Here is a 20,991-nt window from a genome sequence, read left to right on the forward strand (position 1 = left end):
CAGATCTATTAGTCCAACAGAGGAGAAATAAGGCATGGCTGATTACACTGCTTGGGATATCAATACAGCAGAGACACTGTTGTTATCTCACTACAGGTTTAGGAGCTCACTAGATGATTTCAGGCAGAATCTGCAGGTATTTTTCTGTACTTAAAGCATGACAAAACATAGGGAAGCATGTATGTATTGAAGATGCTATATGTACTTAATTTGTTTTTAATTTTCTGTAGACATACACTTTAAGCAGTGAGATGAAGTGATTGTAGTGGTTAATCTATTTCTTACACCTAATCTACTATTTGCTACATTTAATGCCATAGCAAAATAAATGAAAGAGTAATCATATAACAGTGTAAAAAACACAGCAGAAATGTCTTTGAAGTAAAATACTACTCTAATAACTCAAAGTATTTGCACACGTATACTTTCCCTTTAAAAGGACTGAACACTGTACCTTGTTTCTGCCGTTTGTCAGTGCCCCTGTCTGCATACAGATCCCCACTTTGCCCAGCTAGCGCTTTCCTAATAGTACCAGTATGCCATTAAATTCAGAAAACCCCATAGCTTCAAAAGGTAAGTGTTAGAGTGCTAATTTTATCAGTTTAGGTTAGAGAGTAGAGGAGGGGGTGGTAGACTAGCTAAACGTGATTTAAGGGTTTAGATCTACTTTAAAAGGAGGGTTCATTCAAGGATAACATTTCAATCGATGTCTCTGGTGGGTTGATTAGCCACTTTCTGTTGGTTCCAGTGGCAGCAATCCCTTCCAGGGTCCTTCATTTTGCTTCAACCAATAGCAATTTGACTCATCCCATTTCTGTATTCCCCTATTAGATACTGTAGTTGAGTAAGTGAGGAATACATTGGATATCCACTAAACTAAAGCCAGCCATAAATGGATCGAAATTCGTCCAGTTCAGCAGGGACCAGCTGAGATTCGATCCATGTTTCGGCAGGCTTGGGCACAAGCTGCCTGTTGGATTTTTCACATTCGGTTATTGCCAGCGACTATAGCCACTAGTAGTAATCATTGTGTACTGCTGGCCAGGAAGGCTCCCTGTGCCTCTCCCTGTTGGCAGAACACAACAGCTCTTTGGAAGGCACAGTCAACGTTGACGGGGGAATCAACTAGATTTTCTTCCTTCCACCCATGGTGGAAAGAAAGAAATTCCAGTCATCTTTGGGCTACTTAAAACTGGCCATACATGGCTCAGATTTCAGATGATTTCTGTGAATTGGCTGATATTCAGGTTTTGAATGGCCCTGCTGACACCACCCAGTTCGACAAACCTCTCGAGAAATTGAAGGGTGGAAAAAAAACTTAGCCAATCAGCTGCAGTTACTGTTTGGGTTTTCTGACAGCTGAGGGTGTTGGCTATCAGAATACAATAGCCTGCAGGTAAGATTAGTCTATCTGTGCTGTTGAGTGTGGATGAATGAATCTGGAGTTCTGTCATTCCACCTGCTGGGCTGAACAAGAGAAAGCTTTGTGGAAGCTCAAGACCTCTTCCTAATATCAGCAATATGGGAAACATAGATGTATAGGTTGTTGCTGGCAGCTTCTCTAGAGATAAAAGTGCAATGCAGAGTGAAACACTCTCCCACTCAACCCACCCAATAATTAAAACACTGTTTTGAGTGGACCTAGCATTAAAAGCTCATATCCTGCCAAAACGTTTTTTTTCAATTTTGGATAGAGTTGGGAACTATTCAACAGCAACTCCGGCAGACATAAAATGTTTCTATTTAATAGGGTAGGGCTAAATCCCCTGTCTGGTTTTTATTACTGTCCGTGTGCCTGTTGCAGATTTTCTCTCACTTCCTGTTTGAGGAAAATGTCAGCAGGGCAGAAAGTGAGAGTAAATCTCTCTAACAGTGCCCCAGATAGCAGTAACAACTACAACATGAATTCTTTAAGTCTAAATTCTTTGCTAATGTGCCATTTTCTCCACAGTTTTGTTTGCTACATTGTAATTGCTGCTAACCAAACTGGACATTTCTAAATGCATAACTTAAAAAATAATGATATTGAGATGTTAATTCTTAATTTATGAGCAGTTTATAAGAATTACATTTTTGGACCATAAAACAATGCATGATTTTCCCCCAGCATGAATGGCAGTAATTATGTTATACCTCCGCATGTGTTGTAGAATTGTGCATGCAGGTCACATGAATGTGTTTAAATATTCTAGTAGGACTCATTTAAAGAGTAACTACTTGAAATACAATTAAGGTGAACCTTTTGTCAGGCTATATTTACATATTCTAACTAGCAGTAAATGCACTTTAAAACAAGCTCTGCTAAAATAGGCACTGTGGAACAATTCAGGCTCAATGTTCACTGCAGAAGCATGGAAATTACATTAGTATTATAATAATATATAAAGGATTTATATAGCGCGAATAGTTTGCACAAGACTTTACAATATAAAGGGAGACAGTACAATTACAATACAATTCAGTACAGAAGGAATAGTAGGGCCCTGCTCATGGAGCTTACAATCTAAAGGAAAGGGGGAGGTGGTAAAAAAAAGGTGACATCTGGTCTTCCCTTGCTTTCTCTTGCAGCAGGGACTTTGCAGTCTGCCAGCCTTCCTATGTAAACAGTTGATGCTGTAAACTGTCCAGAAAATTGCTGCAACCAGATTTCAGATTCTGTTGTTTTCTTTGAGGTTGAATTACTTTACAGTGCCAGCAACTGCAGAGCTCAGGTGTGGTTTGCTTTAAAACGTTTAATGCTTATTATAAATGTGTACGTAATTTAATGTCCAAGGTCTGGTCACAGGTTGACTTTAAGGTTAATACAGCTTGCATAACATTTTCTCTAGAACATCTTGTGGTCCGTGAAAGCTTTGCATTTGATCTACTTTTCATAGATGAACTTGACAATGTACAGGAACCATCGTATGGAAGACAGTAGGCTTGGGGAACACATGTCCTTTAGTACCTTAGTATTTTCAAGGATTGCATTAGAAATACATTTAAAGCAGAGGAGCTTAGTGATTAGTAAACTACAGACCTTTCACAGTTCTACTAATTGAAAGAAGGATGTTTAAAATGAAGGACATCTTTGTTGGGACAGCTCTGTCGACCTGAAAAACACAGATTCGATTTTCTTGTAATTAGGGAATTTTGTTACTATTACTGGAGCATATGTATTTTTTCTTATGTTTTGCTGTCTGTGGCATGTAATATTTGTCATGTGCCTGATTTCTAACACTCTGCCTATTGTTTTCCTTCAGTCCATGGCAGAGGTACTTGCCAAAAAAGAAGAGCTTGCAGACCGCCTAGAGAAAGCTAATGAAGAAGCCATAGCAAGTGCTATAGCAGAGGAAGAGCAGTTAACCAGAGAAATTGAAGCAGAGGAAAATGACATTGAAATAGATAATGAAAGTGATTTCTCTGTAAGTCTGTGGTGTGTTTTTGTATGTTGACTGATCCTAACTTAGTTTTCATAGTTAAACCACTTAAGCAAATTTTAAAACCACAATTACATTAATGACAGTTGTTTGAGCAGTGCCAGGAACCTTTTGATGTAACTTGTTTGATATTCCTTTTAAAAATCTTGAAAGTTTTAAAAGTGAAACTCAGGATTTAAAAAAAACATTCATACTCGCCTATGTGGCTGCAGCATCAATCCAACCCTGCAGCTGTCCTCCACTGGCTTTAAGACCGAGAACCAAGCGATCATGTGATCGTTGATCACTCGGTTCTCTGTCTTCACTGAACAGAGAATGGTGACTGTCAGTCACTGGCTTGCTGCTCTGCCCCTTCAGCGCCCACTTTAATGCTAGACTGTGGAGGGGTTAGGAGTGGCTGGCTCAGTCTCACAGTAGTGTGCTGAGGGGCTGAGCCAGCGGCCGATCAGGCATCTGGGTGGATACAAAAATTAAAGTCAGGATCCTTGCAGAGATTGGACTGGATCTGTGACATCAACTGACAGTAGACTTTAGTCTGAATCTGGATCACAGGAGTGGACTTCTGTGACCCACATGAGAAGCGGGGCCTTTAAATCCTAGAAGTCTGTTGTTTATAGAAAATTCTTGTAGTGTTTCAGCACTGAACATTCTGCAGGTTACCTGTATTTTTAATAATTTCTTTTTTTTTCTTGCAGGCCAGTGTGGGCAGTGGTATGTCATTCAGTGGGATGTCTATGGATTGGAATGAGGTTTTAGCAGATTATGAAGGTAATATGCTCTGGGGAAAAAGCAGTGATGCTGTTATGTGAAAAAGTGATCTCCATTTACTGATTTTATGTTTAGAAAATCCATGTTGTTTACCATATTTAGCAGTTGTCACCCTAGGACAGGGAGTGTTTTAGACTACAAAACAACCTCCATCTCTTCCCCATAACAGGGCAGGTAATTTGTAAACTATGGAGTTAGCAGAAGTTCACATTTTGTGAACTTCTAGAGGCAAAAAGTACTGGAAGTTCACAAAATGTCTGGCTGAATAAACAGCTACTTTTTTTTTGCACTTATCAAACATATATAATAAAACACTTTCAATTATATATTTAATAGATCAAAAGGAATAAATAAGTTAAATATATTGTTAGAGTTTACTTACATCTTAAAGCTCGATTCTAGGAAAATTTAAAACTCTCCTTTGCAGTATGGCTGCACCCGCACTGCAAAGGTTAACTGCTTGTTTATTCTAGGGTAGAATAAAAGTATTTACGTGACCCTATGCTCCCCCTGACAGACAGCGCTCCATACCCCTGCGGTGGACTGTCCTTGCATTGGTCTTGATATCATCAGGACCTTAGACTGCTGGAATATGGGGAATAGGCCACTGCGGGGACTGATCTCGCAGAATGGGGGATAGGCTAAGTAAATCTTCCACTCTATGCACCCTAGAATTAAACAGGCAGTTAACCGTTGCAGTGCAGGTGCAACTCCACTGCAATGGAAAATGTCCAAGTTTCTCAGGGTTGGGCTTTAACTCAGTCAGTGAATATAGTCTTTGCAGAACATAGACTTTTTTTTGTTTGCAACATCCAAGACTAAATTATAGTATCTATCTTATATAATGAAATAAAATAAAAAATATTGTGTAGCATTTAATTGTGAAAAACCTTATCTAAGACAGAAAAAACATAACTGTTCCTTGTTTACCTGATGCATGCTTGATCTTGTAGCTCGTGAGTCGTGGAGACAGAATACATCCTGGGGAGATATTGTAGAAGAGGAACCTTCAAGACCACCGGGGCATGGAATCCACATGCATGAAAAGCTGTCTTCACCTTCCAGGAAAAGGTCAGGCATTCAGTCTTTTGATATGATTTTTTTTAATGGTTTATCTAAAGTTGTGTTCTCAGGAACCAAACATTTTCCTAACTGCCAAGTGTATATTTACCTGTAAAAAAAAAATTAAAATACATTTTGTTTCTGTAGTCATTTCCTCTCACATTCCAAAGGCGTGCTAGTGGGTTAATGCACTAGGCTAAGACAAATTTTTCTTGCAAATTGAAGAGCCTATTTTCCTTTAGTATGTCAACCCCACTGGGTAATCTATTAACCATTTCAATACCGTGCAATTTTAAACCTTCCTGCCCAGGCCATTTTTCAGGTTTCAGCGCTCTCACACTTTGAATGACAATTGCGCGGTCATACAACATTGCACCCAAACTAAAATTTTATCATTTTCTTCACACAACTAGAGCTTTCTTTTGGTGGTATTTAATCACTGCTGGGGTTTTTATTTTTTGCTAAATTAACAAAAAAAGACCAAAAATTTTGAAAAAAAAAAATTTTTTCTTTGTTTCTGTTATAAAAGTTTACAAATAAATAATTGTTCTTCATAAATTTAGGCCGAGATGTATTCTGCTACATGTCTTTGGTGAAAATAACCCAAATTAGGATGTATTATTTAGTTTGTAGGAAAGTTATAGAGTTCACAAACTATGGTAGAGATCTGAAAATTGATCAATCCTGAAGTACTGACAGCCAATCTAATTTCTTGAGTTCCAAGAATGTCAGAATAGTACAGATATCCCCAAATGACCCCTTTTTGCAGAGTAGACAGTCCGACGTACTTCATAAGAGGCATGGCGAGTTTTTTGAAGTTGTATTTTTTTTGTCATAATTTTTCGGAAAATGAAAAAATTCAAAAAATTATTTTCACTATTTTTGTTTTTACATACTGTCACCAGTGCAGTACAGCGTCATCATATAACTGGCATGGCGGTGAACAGGGACACTGACTGGTGACAGTATGAAAAAAAATATATATATATATATATTTTTTTTTTTTTATTATTTTTAATTTTTTATTACTTTTTTTTATTTTTTTTAAGATTTTTTTTTCATATTTTACTATGACCAAAGTAGTACAATGTTACCATAGTAACATTGTACTACTTTGGGGAAGTGATCAGTATTTTTTTTTTTTTTTTCTTACACAATTTGCTTATAGCAAAGAATTACTTTGCTATAAGCAAGCATTTACCTGAATGAAATCGATTCATTCAGCTTTTTTTTTTCTTTTTTTTTTTTGTGCTTAGCTGTGATTTGGTCACAGCTAATCACATGACATGTGCATGTGATTAGCTTTGACCATTCACAGCTAGGCACTAGTATACAATGGATGGCATGAATGAAGCCATCCATTGTATACAACTGTCATGTGACCTGCTGTGATTGGTCACAGCAGGTCACATGGTACCAGCAACGGGAGCTGGTACTCGGATCTGTCATCGGCCGTGTCCGAGGTACACGGCCTGTGACAGATCGCGCTGCTGCGCCACTCTGCATTAGCGCAAACTGCGCATGTGCGAGAGCACACCAAATGACGTGCACCCGGAATGCAGCAACACTTTTGAAGCCGCCAAACGGCCATTGGCCGGGCGGCTAATGGTTAAAGTCAGGTTGTGTGACTTAGAGTGCTGTGATTGGAGTACATTTAATTTCATCATGTTATGAGTGGAGTGCATTTTATTTCATCATATTAAAGTAGCATTCCAGCCAAATCCTAACTGAACCTAAACCTGTTCCCACCCCCATTCTAAGCCTATTCTAACTACCCTGTACCAGGTAAGATATGTATACTTATCCTTAGGCCCCAACCTGAGAAGGGGTAGAAAAAAAAAGGGGGGAATGCTGTAATGAGCAAGTAGATATACTGTATATGTAATTACCCATAAGTTTACGTCCAAGAGAGGGAGGGGTAATGTTCAGAAATAAAAATCAATCTTAATAAAGGGGGGCATTAAGTCTCCTAAGTTAGTTTGTTTATATTTGGATGTGCATTTAAAGTTGATTTGGCCATACTTCTGCTTTTAGTTCTGGTAGGGATCCTGACAATAATGTTCGGATGTGCCCAGATGCCTGACCAGCAGCTTGCTCATTCTCTCAGGGCTCCGCTGAGAGCCTGAACCAGCCGCTCTCAGCCCCTCCACAGCCCGTTGCTCTAGTGAGCGCTGGTAAGCCAGAGCACAAAGCGATGACTGACAATTAGTACGAAAAAGATAAGGAACATTGCATAGCACAAGCATCTTGACAAACTCCCTCAAAGGATGACAGTTTTCTCAGAAAATGGTGAGTTTAGGCAAGGAATGCAAAAAATGTGATAATTGGTGTTGGCATTAAGCGTTAAGCTCAGGGACGTTGTAAGAACTAGAATTAGACGGAAAATTATTCTATTTGTGTACTGATAAGAATTCTTGGCTGCCCTCAGAACCCCTCATTCAACCCACTTGCAGAAAACTGTATCCGACCCCTTCCCCTCTTATTTCCTGATAAGACATATTGTGTGGAGGCACGCTGCACATGCTCAGTTTGGTGTGTATTTCTAGAAAGGTTTTATTTTTTTTGGGGGGGGAGAGTGCATGTGATCAGCACAGGGCCAATCAGCACTTTCCAGACAGAGGTCAGGGGTTCTGCATCCTCCTAGAGTAGAAAGAAAACTCCTCCTAAAAGCTTTAACCTGTGCTCTGCTGAACACTGATAGAAGTCACTGATGTCAGAAGACCGCTCTAACTGCTGAAGAAAATGTATTTATCGGTTTATATTTACTGAAATAATTGCATTTCCATGTAGTGTGTTCTGTGGGAGACCAGATAGCGTAAAGGCAGGGTCCTGGGTTTAGTAACACTTTCATGGTTGCTTGCTCAAAGATTTGGGCAAATGTTGGCCTGTCCATGGCACCCCATCTAGCTGGACTGGAGAGTAAACCTCCTCAAAGGAAACCCATCATTTGAACTTAATACGTTGTAACAATCTATGCCATGCCATATGGACCACAGTGTAGTAGTATGCAGGATCTGGCAGTCACATTCCTCCCCTCACTTTTGGCCTGACCAATACATTTAGTCTAATGTGAGTTGCTTTGTCCCACCATAAAAATCTGATGAACTCTGACCTCACTGAACAGAAGGCAGGTGGGGCATGAACTGGTAATGTCTTAAACTATTATAGTAGCAGAGACATCACATTCATTTTTTAAACATTACATCTCCCAAACCAAGAGAAGACAAAATTGGTTCTGTCACCTAGATCTCTTCGTAGAGAGTATGAAAGTAGGAGGAAATTCAATTGGAATATCAAACTAGGATCGTCAGGTACTATATATGAATGCTTTATAGACTGGGAAAGGAAGTTAGGACAGAGGGTTTTTAAGATGGGTTTATCTAAGGATACATTTAAAGCTTCAAATTTTTGTAAATTGACTCTAAAGTTTGACAGCGCGCCGTACAGGCGGAGTTCCTGCAGGAGCAGTAGAGAAATAATTGTATTGGTAATATAAAAAGAAGGTCGTCCGCATAAGCTGCGACCTTGTGGTGGTAACCCCAGGCAGATAAGCCAGAGATGTTTTGGTTGTTACGGACATGATAAGAAGGGTTCAAGGGTTAAAGGATAAGTTCACCTTTGGGGACATGTTACATATTTCACCCGTTTTTAGGGTGGAACATGTAACATGTTCCCACTCCTGCAGCTGCCGCCCGCTCAGCTACAGCTAGTGACAGCGAGCAGGAGATCTTCTTCCCCTGCTAGCTGTCACTGTTTTAAAATAAAGGTTACAGTTTCCCATTTACAGAGCTCTGTGAAACTACAAGTACAGCCTTTGTGCTGTGGTAGTTCATTGTCTCTTTCTGTCAGTGTGTATCTGCCTACCCGTACGAGGTATGAGCACACAGATATACTGACTGCAGGAGTCCTGCATGTAACCTGCGATCTGCAAAAAGATGTGCATTTATTATTTTTTTTAGGTGAACTTATTCTGCAAGATATAGGTCAGGGGCCCTGTCTAGACCTGTTATGAATAGTGAAGGGAGAAGAATCAACATAATTAATCCTGAGAGTCACCGAGGGTGTGGAACATAAGGCTTTTATCCAAGCAAGCATGGGTTCTGGAACCCCTTTATGGGCTAAGATACAATGCAAGTCCAATCATCTTTATCAAAAGCTTTTACTGCATCTGTAGACAACAGGAGTAGAAAATTTCTGGCTTTGGAGGACCAGTGCCTCTAAAAATGTTTTGTACTATACAACACTCATGCTTTTTTTTTGTATTAGAACTGTGAAATTCTTTGCATAAATAGGTAAAAAAATATTATTGTATGAAATTTGGATATGCATGCATTATTATCTTTATTTACTTTGCCCAGAACAATTGCTGAGTCCAAAAAGAAGCATGAAGAGAAGCAGCTAAAAGCACAGCAACTGAGGGAGAAGCTAAGGGAAGAGAAAGCTCTAAAGCTTCAGAAATTACTGGAAAGGGTGAGTTATGTTTCTGTAGGGGTTCAAGGGTGCAGCAACTTTTGGAACTTTATTACCCACACAAACATTCAGCATAGAGAAAATACTGTTTCATTATTCTTCTCTCTTTCCCCAAGATCTCTTTAGCCAGCTTGTTTAATATTCATCTATCAGGTTTTACACTTTTTTCAGTGTATAACCCTGATAGGACAATTTATAGACTGGCATATAACACGAGCCACCAATGATTTTCTTTTAGGACTTATATAATTCTAACATAACTGACCTAAATATGTTTCATATTGGTGGTTTTTCAGTTTGTGGCATGCAGAAAAAGCTGTGTGAGTATTTTGGATTTGTGACACTATCCATTTTTTCGGGTTCTTGGTATTAACTTTCCCTTGCAAACAAAATGAAGTATCTTCATAGATGGCTTTATGTTACAGGAGAAGGAGGTAAGAAAGTGGAAAGAGGAATTACTCGAACAGAGGCGCAAAATGATGGATGAGAAGCTGCTCCATGCAGAATTTAAAAGGGAGGTTCAGTTACAAGCCATTGTGAAGAAGGCACAAGAAGAGGAAGCTAAGGTTTGTGTGTACATGCACCAGGAGTATAAAATGCACATATTTGTATAATTTATGGAATGAAATATGTGGATCAGAATGTAAAAGGTGAGCAATCGCTATTTAAGCATTAGATGTACAGAAACATGATTTCTTGTAGTTTTCTGTTTTCCATATTGCAAGGTCTAATTTTCCAGTGCAGATTAATATGGGCATAATAGACACATTTTTCCAGTTTCATTATATGTAATATGCAAGTTATATATAAATTAAATGTAAATATATAAAAGTGTGTTAAAACACTGGACTGACTTTTTCTCATGATACAGGTAAATGAGATCGCATTCATCAACACCTTGGAAGCTCAAAACAAGCGTCATGATGTATTGGCCAAGCTGAAAGAGTATGAGCAAAGGCTCAATGAGCTGCAGGAGGAAAGACAGCGACGACAGGAGGAGAAACAAGCACGAGATGAAGCTGTACAGGTATTAACTCTGTACTGGTGGAATAGAAACTCCTATTATTTAAAGTGACACTAAAGCTTCAGTTTTTTCTATTGTTTTGGGTTTTTTTTAAAATAACAAACATGTCTATACTTATCTGCTCTGTGCAGTGGTTTAGCACAGAGCAGCCTCTATCCTCTTCTTTTCCCTGCTGGCGCATCTGGCTCCTCCCCCTTAAGCAGTGCCCCCAGGGAAAGCCGTTCGCCCTAGGGGCACCACTTCGTGCTCATCCCTGAGCTGCTGTTCTATGCTTTCATAAGGCAAATAGAGCCATGACTTGGCCCCACTCCCCGCTCTCTCCTCATTGGGGAGCAGAGGCTTTCGAGAACGTCGTTGGATTGGAGAATACATGAAGGTAAAAAAACTTGAGCCTGTAAAACCACTTTAAACATGCATTGTACTATTACTTTCAAGTAGGGTTGCATTGAAACTGGTATTGGTGCCGATACTAAGCATTTGCACAAGTATCGATACATGTGCAAATGCTCAGATACCTTCATGCTCGATTCTTTCTGCTATCAGCGGGATTCTCCCACTGACAGCTGGAATGTAAACAAAGAAAAAAGCTGGAAAAAACAAAAAAAGCTGAGAATTACTGGTTGTTAGGGAGTGGGTCCACCACGTCCTTAACACCCAATGACCCATGCAGCTGTCCCCTGTTTATAGCTGAAGTGTAAACAAAAGAAATGTCACAGAGCTGTCAAAAAAAAAAAAAAAAAGCAGCCTGACAATGTTTATCAACAGTATTGCCCAGCCACTAAACCAGAAAGATAAAAAGAAACATTATTTAATTTTGTATCTTTCTGTTTATTCATCTCAAGATCAAGAAAGGGATGATCTTCCATCTCTAGATGAAGTCAGTTTAAAAGCAAGTAGTTTTTTTTTTTTTTTTTTAAATGTTCCTCTGTTTAACCCTTATTAACTCTTAATTTACTCTATTAAGCCCTAATTAACTCCTTATTCTCCTGCTCCTATTTAATTATTATTTTCATGCTACATTTTTTTTGTTTATTTCTATTTTATAAGCTATTAATAATTAAGCCTTTTTTTTTTTTTTTGTTTGCTTTGTTCGTTAACATTTTTACACCTTTAACATATATTTACACGTTTCACATTGAAAAAAAGCGCAAAATTGAAAAAAAAATATTTCATTTGTAAATAACTTTGAAAAGCTTTGTACCAGAATCATAATTTGAATGCCATTTTAAACAGGACAAACTGCAGAATAAAATGCACACTTTTTATGTGCAATAACACTATTTATTTTTAAACTACCACTGCTCAAAAAAAGAAAAAGTGCATTTTTTTTAATTTTATTACATTTAGTTGTCTAAGGATTGTGAAAAAAATATTGCTGTAAGACAATATTCACAAAAGGAAATCCTTGTTTGTCCTTACAAAAACAATATATGTATTATTTGGTTATCTTAAGTAATGATAAAGTTATTGCCAAATAAACAGGTGCATAGCAGAGATGTAAAAATTGCTCTGGTCCATGGGGGTTGAACAGCTGTGTGAGCTGAAGTAGTTAAGGAGGGGGGCCGCCTCATCCTCAACAACCGATCATTCATTCAGCTGTCAGTGGGTTTCCCCTGCTGACAGCTGAATTGTAAATTAAACATTTGTGAGCTGGTATCCGTAATTGGTATCGGCGAGCACCAAAAAAAAGTATCGGTACTTGTACTCGCTGTACTAGAGTAAAAACTGTATCGGTGCACTCCTACTTTCAAGGGAAAGTGTCCCCAGAGCATTTGGATACACAGCAATTCACTAGTTGTAGAAAGTTGCTTGTCATCTTATTGAATAAATATCTGTTGTGTCCTGGGATAGAACAGTGCTCAACGTTCTGTTAAAGGCCTTTATGTTTAAATAAAAAGGTAAAAAAACATTGATTGATTCACTGCTTACTACTCAGTAATGACAGGATGAAATTAAAAGGTACAGGTGACATTTGGGAGCAGGAACCAGTAACATTCCAGGCTAGCAGCTCAGGTTATTCAGTAACCAAGCTCCTCCCCCTGAAGTCTCTGAGCTGCCAGGACTATAGTCTTCGCATTGGAAAATGCAGCTCTGGCTGCCTCTGCCTATGAGCCAAAAGTAAAAAAGTCCATCACTGCTACTACATCTTGGGCCCCTCTGCTTGAAATAATGGGGCCCAAGGAAATGTTAAGGACCAGTTTTTACTTACTCCATGTTTGCCTTTTGTGTCAGGGCACAGTGGGCCCCCCCTTCCCTGGGGGGTCCATATTCTCTGCACACTCTGCACACATAGCTGATATGCTACTGGCTAGTACCCAATGTGGATGGTGTGTGAATAAGGTGCCTATGTCCTGTACTGTACTCCAAGATATGGAATTTAAAGATAAGTCAAAATTCGTATTTGTTTTTTTTGTTTAAGGCACTATAATCTTGTTTTACTTAACAGATTTGCCTTAATGTGTATCTAAACTCAAAACCAAAAATGTGATATATTATGGCTAGTTTTATTTTTTCAAGCTTTTTCCCTTTATTTTCACTTGGTAATCCTGCTAGTAACATACTCCCAGCCTTAGGATGACAACACTCATTCATCCATCAGGACAACAGAAAAAAAATAAGACTAGGAAACCCGCCCCTCTCCTATTGTCCATAACATTGAGGGACATGGTTCTGTAGTTCTTAGAGATAACGTAGGCAGGCCATAGATTATACAGGCCATAGATTACACAGTTCTCTTTTCTTCCACCACGGGTCAATTGTGTTGATGTGAGAATCCCTCCTGCAGCACTATTATTATTATTATACAGGATTTATATAGCACCAACATTTTGCTCAGCGCTTTACAATGTAACGGGAGACAATACAGCAACAATACAGTTCAATACAAGAGGATTAGGAGGACCCTGCTCCTTGAAGCTTACAATCTAAGAGGGAGGGGCTAGTGGTACAAAAGGTAATAACTGTGGGGGATGGACTGGTAGGAGGAATAGAAGATTCTATTATTAGCTAAGGGCAGGATTGGCTTCCCTGAAGAGATAGGTTTTCAGAGATCGCCTAAAAGTGAGCAGAGTAGGTGATAGTCTGATAAATTGGGGTAGGGAGTTCCAGAGGATGAGGGAAGCTCTGGAGAAGTCCTGGAGATGAGCATGGGAGGAGGAGACAAGGGAGCTAGACAGCAGGAGGTTGTGCGAGGAGGGGAGAATACAGTTTGGGTGATATTTGGAGACAAGATTGGTGATGTAATTTGGGGCAGAGTTATAAATGGCTTTTATGTTATTGTTAATGTTTTGAATTTTATCCGTTGGGCAATGGGAATGTGTTCTGCCGGTGGGCAGCCTTCCCTGCCGCTACAATCCAATGATTAGTGTTGCCGGCTATAACTGGCAGCATTAATCATTCAGGAAAAATACCAACAAGCTGCTTGCACACAAATCGATCAACAGATTATTGTTATTATTATACAGGATTTATATAGCGCAAACAGTTTGCTCAGCGCTTCACAATATAACGGGAGACAATACAGCAACAATACAGTTCAATACAAGAGGGTTAGGATTGACTTGTGTACACCCAGGCTGCTCATACATGGATCAAAACTTGGCCAGTCCCTACTGAACTGGTTGAATTTCGATCCATGTGTAGCCGGCTTAAGATCAATGTAAATAGTCATCATAAGCAGAGAGTACAGGAGGTTATCAGCTCACTAGAATCCTGGTAAGATCAGCGGGTGTTTTTTGAGCTTAGCAAAACAACTCAACTGTATATATAGGAGACCAAAAAGGTGCACATAAGAGAAGTCAATTGTTAGGGTTTAAATACTCTTTAATAAAGTCCCATGAGAATTTAATGGCACTTTACCAGGGTAAGTGTTCAGGTAATAATTACAGGTGTGTTACTTCTATGCTATGTGTAGGAACGCAAAAGAGTGCTGGAAGCAGAACGCCAGGCCCGGGTTGAGGAGCTACTGATGAAGAGAAAGGAGCAGGAAGCTCGTATAGAAATGCTGAGACAAGAAAAAGAGCGTGCAAGGGAGGATGCAGCACGCGAGAGAGCCAGGTATGTAGCTACATCATATAGGTATTGGAGAGCCACTCACTTGTGAATATGTAAAGTAAAAGTATTGTTTAGAACTGTTTTTATGCTTCTTCAGAGAAAAATTATTGGGTGAGCATATTTTTAAATTCTCCTTGAATGTACAGTTTTTGCTGCTCAAGTGATGATTGTAAGACCTATAAATGATACAGTGTGGTGAAATATTGCCTGGAGCTGGTAAGAACTTGAGTCGTGGATTTTTATTTGGCTTTAAGTAACCATTTGAAAACACAAACACCAATCTTTGTATGGAAAATATGATGTCTTACAGGCATTAATATAAAATGCAATAATTGTTTTGCAAATCCATAAATCTCTTCCCTGGGTGTAAATAATTTATAAGTTGGGGAAATTGTTGTCTGTTTCTGTTAATAGCACCAGTGTTTGATTACCTATGTTTAGGTTTGTTTGAGATTAAAATGGAAAGTATTTGATAAAGAATTGGGTGATACATTGGCTTCCATGCTTTACCAATCTGGTACACAAAGGGTAAATGCAGTTATTGCATGTTTGTAGTCCATTGAAATTTCTGGTGCTGCAACTTCTGCAACAAATACACCACGCCAATTTTCAAAAGCCAACAGCTAAAAACGAGACACAAACAACAATACGAGCTTGACAGCTTTCCCAGCTTATCCGCACTTTATTCAAAGCCAGAATACGTTTTGGGTAAAATCCTACTTTAAGATAGCCATAAATACAAACATATCTTGGTAATTGGCACCTCACTATACTATAATTTTTAGAATTACCCAGAAATGTTTTGTGTTTATGGCCTTCTTGAATGGCATTTTACCTAAACTTTATTCTGGTTTTGAATAAAGTGTGAATAAGCTGGGACCACTGTCTAGTTTTTGTTGTTGCTTGTGTCCCTGTTGAAGAAATTGGATATTTTTGCAAAGTTACATTGCTTCAGCTTCTGCCATACCTAGCCATTTCCCATGGACACATCAGAGTCCCATGCCGAGCAGTTACCCTTCTGCTGAGTGAATACAGGAGGTCACTCGCTTGGCATGGGCACCATTCAGAGAACACTTTCTATTTTCTCAGCAAATGCTAAGCATCCTCTGATTGGACAAGGTGGAGAAGAGGGGCTGTGGCGTACTGATTGCCATCTCTTCCAGTCAAGAGATGGCTTTGCATTCATTGGGTTTTCTTTCTGGGAAAGGGTTTTCTGAATGGTGCCAGTGTTGGAAAAATAGCTTTTGTGTTTGTCCTAAGTAGCAGAGCAGCCACTTGGCACAGGACCTGGAAGCTAGCAGTGATAACTGTAGTAGTGGTGCCTACTACAGTGATTTCCAGCATCAATGGGGATCGGACAGATATGGCACATGCGTATTTACATAGGTCAAAGCTGGACCAATGCAACTGTGCAAAAATATGCATTTCTAAACTTCAGTTTTAGTTCCTGTTCCAGATGACACCATTAACTGGGACAGTAAGGGAAATCTTCCAACAGGATCACAGACAGCATAAAAACCTGCCAAAGGTTCTTACTATACCCCACTTTGTTAATTTCCCTTCACTTCCTGTCCGTGGTGACACCAACCACTCCCCAGGGGGGCACAGACAGCAATAGAAGCTGTCCTTTCCACAATTTGTCCCAAAATAGCAGCTTTAAATCATCCCGTTTCCTCTGAAATAACTGAATCCAAAACACCCATGGGAAATAAGAAGCTTCATACTTAACCTCGCTTGTTGGCAGTGGTAAGAGTTCATGTACACTGCAGCTAGTAAACTCGCGTTTTTTTCAGCAGCCCCTGAACGCACCCTAATGTTTTCCTATGTGTCCATGTACACATCTTTGTTTACAGTCGTTTACAAACAGTTGAGTTTACAGTCGTTTTTTCGAACGCAAGAAACTTGCGCTCAGACGTCGATTCTATCAGCGTTTCAAACGCAATATGCGGCTAAACGTGGCAAATCGCGTTTATAAGCGTTTGCGGTTGAAATATTTTTTTTAACTCTTCCAGTTCCCAATGCTGTCCAGAGCCTTTTTTCATCATGAAAAATTTATGCAAAGAGTTTTCAAGGTGCTCAGATGGACAAAACACTGAACACAGGATGTTCCTACCAAGCTTGTCACACATTGTAATGACCAATTCAAACCTCAGACCTCTCCCACCCTTGGAAACAAAAAATATGTTAATGCCCATTCACACCTCAAATTCCTCATGAAGACCCCCTGCCAGGTGGCCTTAATGACTCACTCCAGTAGACACCTGTCCTACCCTTGGAAACAAAAGAATTGTTAATGAGCAACTCACACCTAATTATCTCAACACATACTTCTGTGTCTGCTTCTACTCTGTGTATTTCTCTGAAACAGTCTGAAATAGTTAATAATTTACCACTTTTCAGTGCATTCTGGGCATTTGGGAGGTTCTCCTGTGCTTATCTTTAAAAAACGCTTCTGAACGCAAATGTGGTATGCAAACGCTGCAAAACGAAAAAATTTTTAAGCTGCGTTTTCCTGCTGTCAATTTCCAGCTTTCAGAAGTGTTCTCCAAATGTCCCGTGTACATGAGCCCTAGCACTTTACTTTCACGAAGAGCTAGCTGTTGGTGTCACTGCTATCTGATGCTTCCGGGTGTGTTGAATAACCTGTCCCTTGCCGACCTCTACCCTCTCCTTATAGTTATGTAGGGGTCAACAAGAGAACACAGTGCCCAGCAAGGGACATACTGTACTATACAGCACAACCAAAATCGTGATACAGCAGCACCAACTGGAGATCTTCAAGAGAGTTAAATGTAAACATATATTCTGCCAGAGAGGCTAGTATAAAGCTATTTGTTTCACAGGGTTCTTTGGCTTTCAGCTTTTTTCCCCCAATGGCAACAGGGCCGCTTTAAGGAGACTTTCAGTTCAAAACAATCTTAATAGCTTCTGATACTCACAGCAAATGTAGAGCGTACATAAATATATTTCTAAGTAACTGTCTTCCAGCTTGCAGAAAGAAACTTATAAATAATACAATATAGTTCTAAGTACTACTCTTTTTTTAACTGCTACTAGCATTGAGAACCAGTAAAACGACACTCTAAAATAATGGGAAATTTCTAGTACTTCATCCCACTGGTTCCACAGTCCCTATCTCATCAAATAGTTTTTGCATTATTTTATCCAGTTTTGTTTGCATGTTTCTTTTAAAATATTTTGACCGAAATAAAATATACTATGTGTGTGTATGTATATGTGTGTGTATATATATATATATATATATATATATATATATATATATTCCCAAAAATTTGAATGATTATAAAGTTAGTATTTATTACCATACAGTTCACTTTCAGATTTTTCAAATAAATACATAAATGTACTTTTTACCTGCTCTCAAAATAATAACCATTCTGGTCCAGGCATTGCTAATAATGGGAAGCATAAATGGGCCTGAGGTCTGGTGAATGCGGAGGGTATGCTGCTGAACCTGTTTGCCTGATCCATCTGTTTGGTAGATTCTCATAGATAGGCTCATATAAGATAGACCCTTACATCACGATGGTAGTGTAGAGGCGCCCATCCAATTAAACCATGCGCTGACAGGCTGCACAACACCGTCACTCCTGGTAAATTAACATAATCCCACATAATGTGCGGAATCTGAGATGCCTAGTGAGCGCAATTGTTGCAGTTAATTGAATAAGGTGCTAAGTATAAAAGTACATTTATATATTTTTTGGTTAAGCTGTGAACGTGTATGGTATAATCATTCAAATTGTGTATACATTATCTCCCTCTCGCTCTCCCATATTCTCTCTCTCTCTCTCTCATATTCTCTCTCTCTCTCACTCTGCATATATATATATATATATATATATATATCTGTCTCTCTTAAAATCCATTAATCGATGATCTGTATCACTTCTTGGTTAAAGGGACAGAGAAGAAAGGTTGGCTGCCCTGACAGCAGCACAGCAAGAGGCAGTGGAGGAGCTGCAAAAGAAAATCCAGCAAAAGGTTGGTACAGTAGTCTCACAAACTGCAAGCACTGTGGGATGACATGTCTGCTATGGCAAGCCAAAATGATGACTTGGCTTCGATGGAGTTAAATTAAGCTACCTATGTTTTCTATTTAGTCAGAAATTAAGGCCCGAGGACTTTTTCGTATTTATTATATAGGAGGGAAAACATTCCCTTACCTAATTTCATAGCGTAGAAAGCAAGATATTGGGAACAGATAAGCTACATCCAGCCCACCTAGTTTGCGAAGGAAGGACAGGACATATCATTTAGTACACTGGAGTAAACCACCTCAGAGACTTGAAGCTTTTATTTGGAGCCCCTCCCAAAATGATCCCCATGCCTCAGGCCAGTCTTTCCCTCTCTAGATGTTATCTGTATGTGTCTGTGCACAGAGCGCTCTCCAGCAGACTCCTGTGTTACTGCTTCACCGCATCCTGGCTTTAGAATCAATTAGCATTGTTAGACTGCAGATTACCGCATGACCTCTCAAGTACTACTCACTTTTCAAAACTACAAACCCCCTTTATGCCATCAGAAGAGATTTCTGGTTGTGATTAGGGGGATTGGGGTACTGTGGAGTGCTGTGGAGGCAGTCTGTCTGTTTGAAAGCTTGGACACACAATTGTTGTGACAACAGGGCTGGTATGAAGCTGAAGCAATTTTACTTCTAGCACCTTGCACTGGCTGCTATGGCTTCAATCCATTTCACTTTTAGTGTGCAAAATTTGTACAGTCCACATAATTACTCAAAGCTAAAAGTATGACAATGTATTTAACACTTTGTAATTCTGCCACATGCATATTCAAGTGTGTTTTCTTTTTTCATTAGCAGTTTCAGTATTGCTAAGGGAGAAGTATACATGCTCCCCTCCATGCTGCAGCATAATGTGATGCTGCAGCTGTCCCACGTCGGCTGTAAGACCAAGAACTGAGCAATCACATGATATCTGATTACTTGGTCTGCTCCAAGCAGAGCACTCACTGGAGCTGCTGGCATGGCTGGCTCCGGTACTTAGCTGCGTGCTGAAAGGTGGAGCCAGCTGTCAATAAGGCAGTGGGTGGATCCCGACAACATTGCTGGCATCCTTTCAGAACCTGGAGCGGTTCTGCCCCATTAGCAATAGCCCGCTGTCCTCTGGCTCTGGGTCACAGGAGAACAAAAGTAATTGTACTCCTGCGATCCAAAAACTTTGGCCACACTTCTCTTTTAATGCAAGCATATTTAAAGGGTGCATTTATAAAAAATTTGCAGAGCTATTCTTCCTGTAAAACTGCATGTACATTCATTCTTTGCAAATGGGGGCAAAATCAAATGTTACTATTCTCTCTCCAGGATGAATGTTATTCATTCTAGCCACTGAATGTAGCTGATGACCATATTAAAAAATACTTATTTAATGTGATCATCAAGTCCATCTAGTGGCAATAATGCTGTATTTACTTGATTCACTCTTTTTTGTTTGAATAAAAAACATTCGACCTACAGAGAAAATAGTCTAATAATATTTGTTTTTTGTTCCTATTCACACTGGATAAATGTACATGCAATTTGACAGGACGAATAGCTCTTTCAAATTTTTTAGAAGTATGCTGAAATGTATTTTGCCCTTTTCATGAAATTTTAACTTTGTGTCTTCATGCAACATAATTTTAATATAGAATTATGGCACGCAGCGTTGCATTATATGTACATATGCACTTACAGCTTTCTCTTAGTCCCCCTGCATGAGCAGTGTGATTGTCAGCATTGTCACTGCTGATTCACAAGCCTGGCCACACCTAGTCCTGCCCATTGCTTTGGTGCATTCTGAAGTCAGCGTGGTCATTATAGAGCTTGCTGTATGACAGCCACTCAGTAAACTGGGCTGTCTCATGCAAAATGCAGTAAACGTTGAAGGCTACAGAAACTTTGTGGACCTGCTAGACTGTTTGATTGGTTGACTAGTGATAGTATGACAGCTGACAACACATCTGAACCAGTCATCTACACATGATCCAAATAAACTAATAAGATGACAAGATGATAAGATGATTGCTGGCTGGTAAGGCAACCTACCTTCCACTGGTAAAGTGCTACCTGCATATATTTAAATAATATTCATTTAGTGACATCTCATAATGACATTAGTGGTGATGGACACCTGGAAAGAAAGGTAAGTATACTGGTTTGTTTTTTGTTTTTGA

General features: G+C 39.3%; 1 protein-coding gene across 3 annotated transcripts in view; it reads left to right on the forward strand.

Moving 5' to 3' along the window:
- Positions 1 to 20,991, forward strand: part of SCAPER (S-phase cyclin A associated protein in the ER) — a 363,489-nt gene that overhangs the window by 73,993 nt on the left and 268,505 nt on the right. For all 3 annotated transcript variants that reach the window (XM_089655289.1, XM_089655291.1, XM_089655290.1), the window contains exons 10-17: positions 3,243 to 3,404; positions 4,115 to 4,187; positions 5,141 to 5,258; positions 9,608 to 9,719; positions 10,145 to 10,285; positions 10,591 to 10,746; positions 14,657 to 14,799; positions 18,720 to 18,801. In XM_089655289.1, the coding sequence (XP_089511415.1) occupies positions 3,243 to 3,404; positions 4,115 to 4,187; positions 5,141 to 5,258; positions 9,608 to 9,719; positions 10,145 to 10,285; positions 10,591 to 10,746; positions 14,657 to 14,799; positions 18,720 to 18,801 (987 nt within the window). The remainder of the gene's footprint in view (positions 1 to 3,242; positions 3,405 to 4,114; positions 4,188 to 5,140; positions 5,259 to 9,607; positions 9,720 to 10,144; positions 10,286 to 10,590; positions 10,747 to 14,656; positions 14,800 to 18,719; positions 18,802 to 20,991) is intronic.

The sequence above is a fragment of the Staurois parvus genome, unplaced genomic scaffold (assembly GCF_062004578.1).
Source record: "Staurois parvus isolate SC_StPar_1 unplaced genomic scaffold, SC_StPar_1.0 ptg000832l, whole genome shotgun sequence".
In the NCBI taxonomy this organism is placed as follows: Eukaryota; Metazoa; Chordata; class Amphibia; order Anura; family Ranidae; genus Staurois; species Staurois parvus.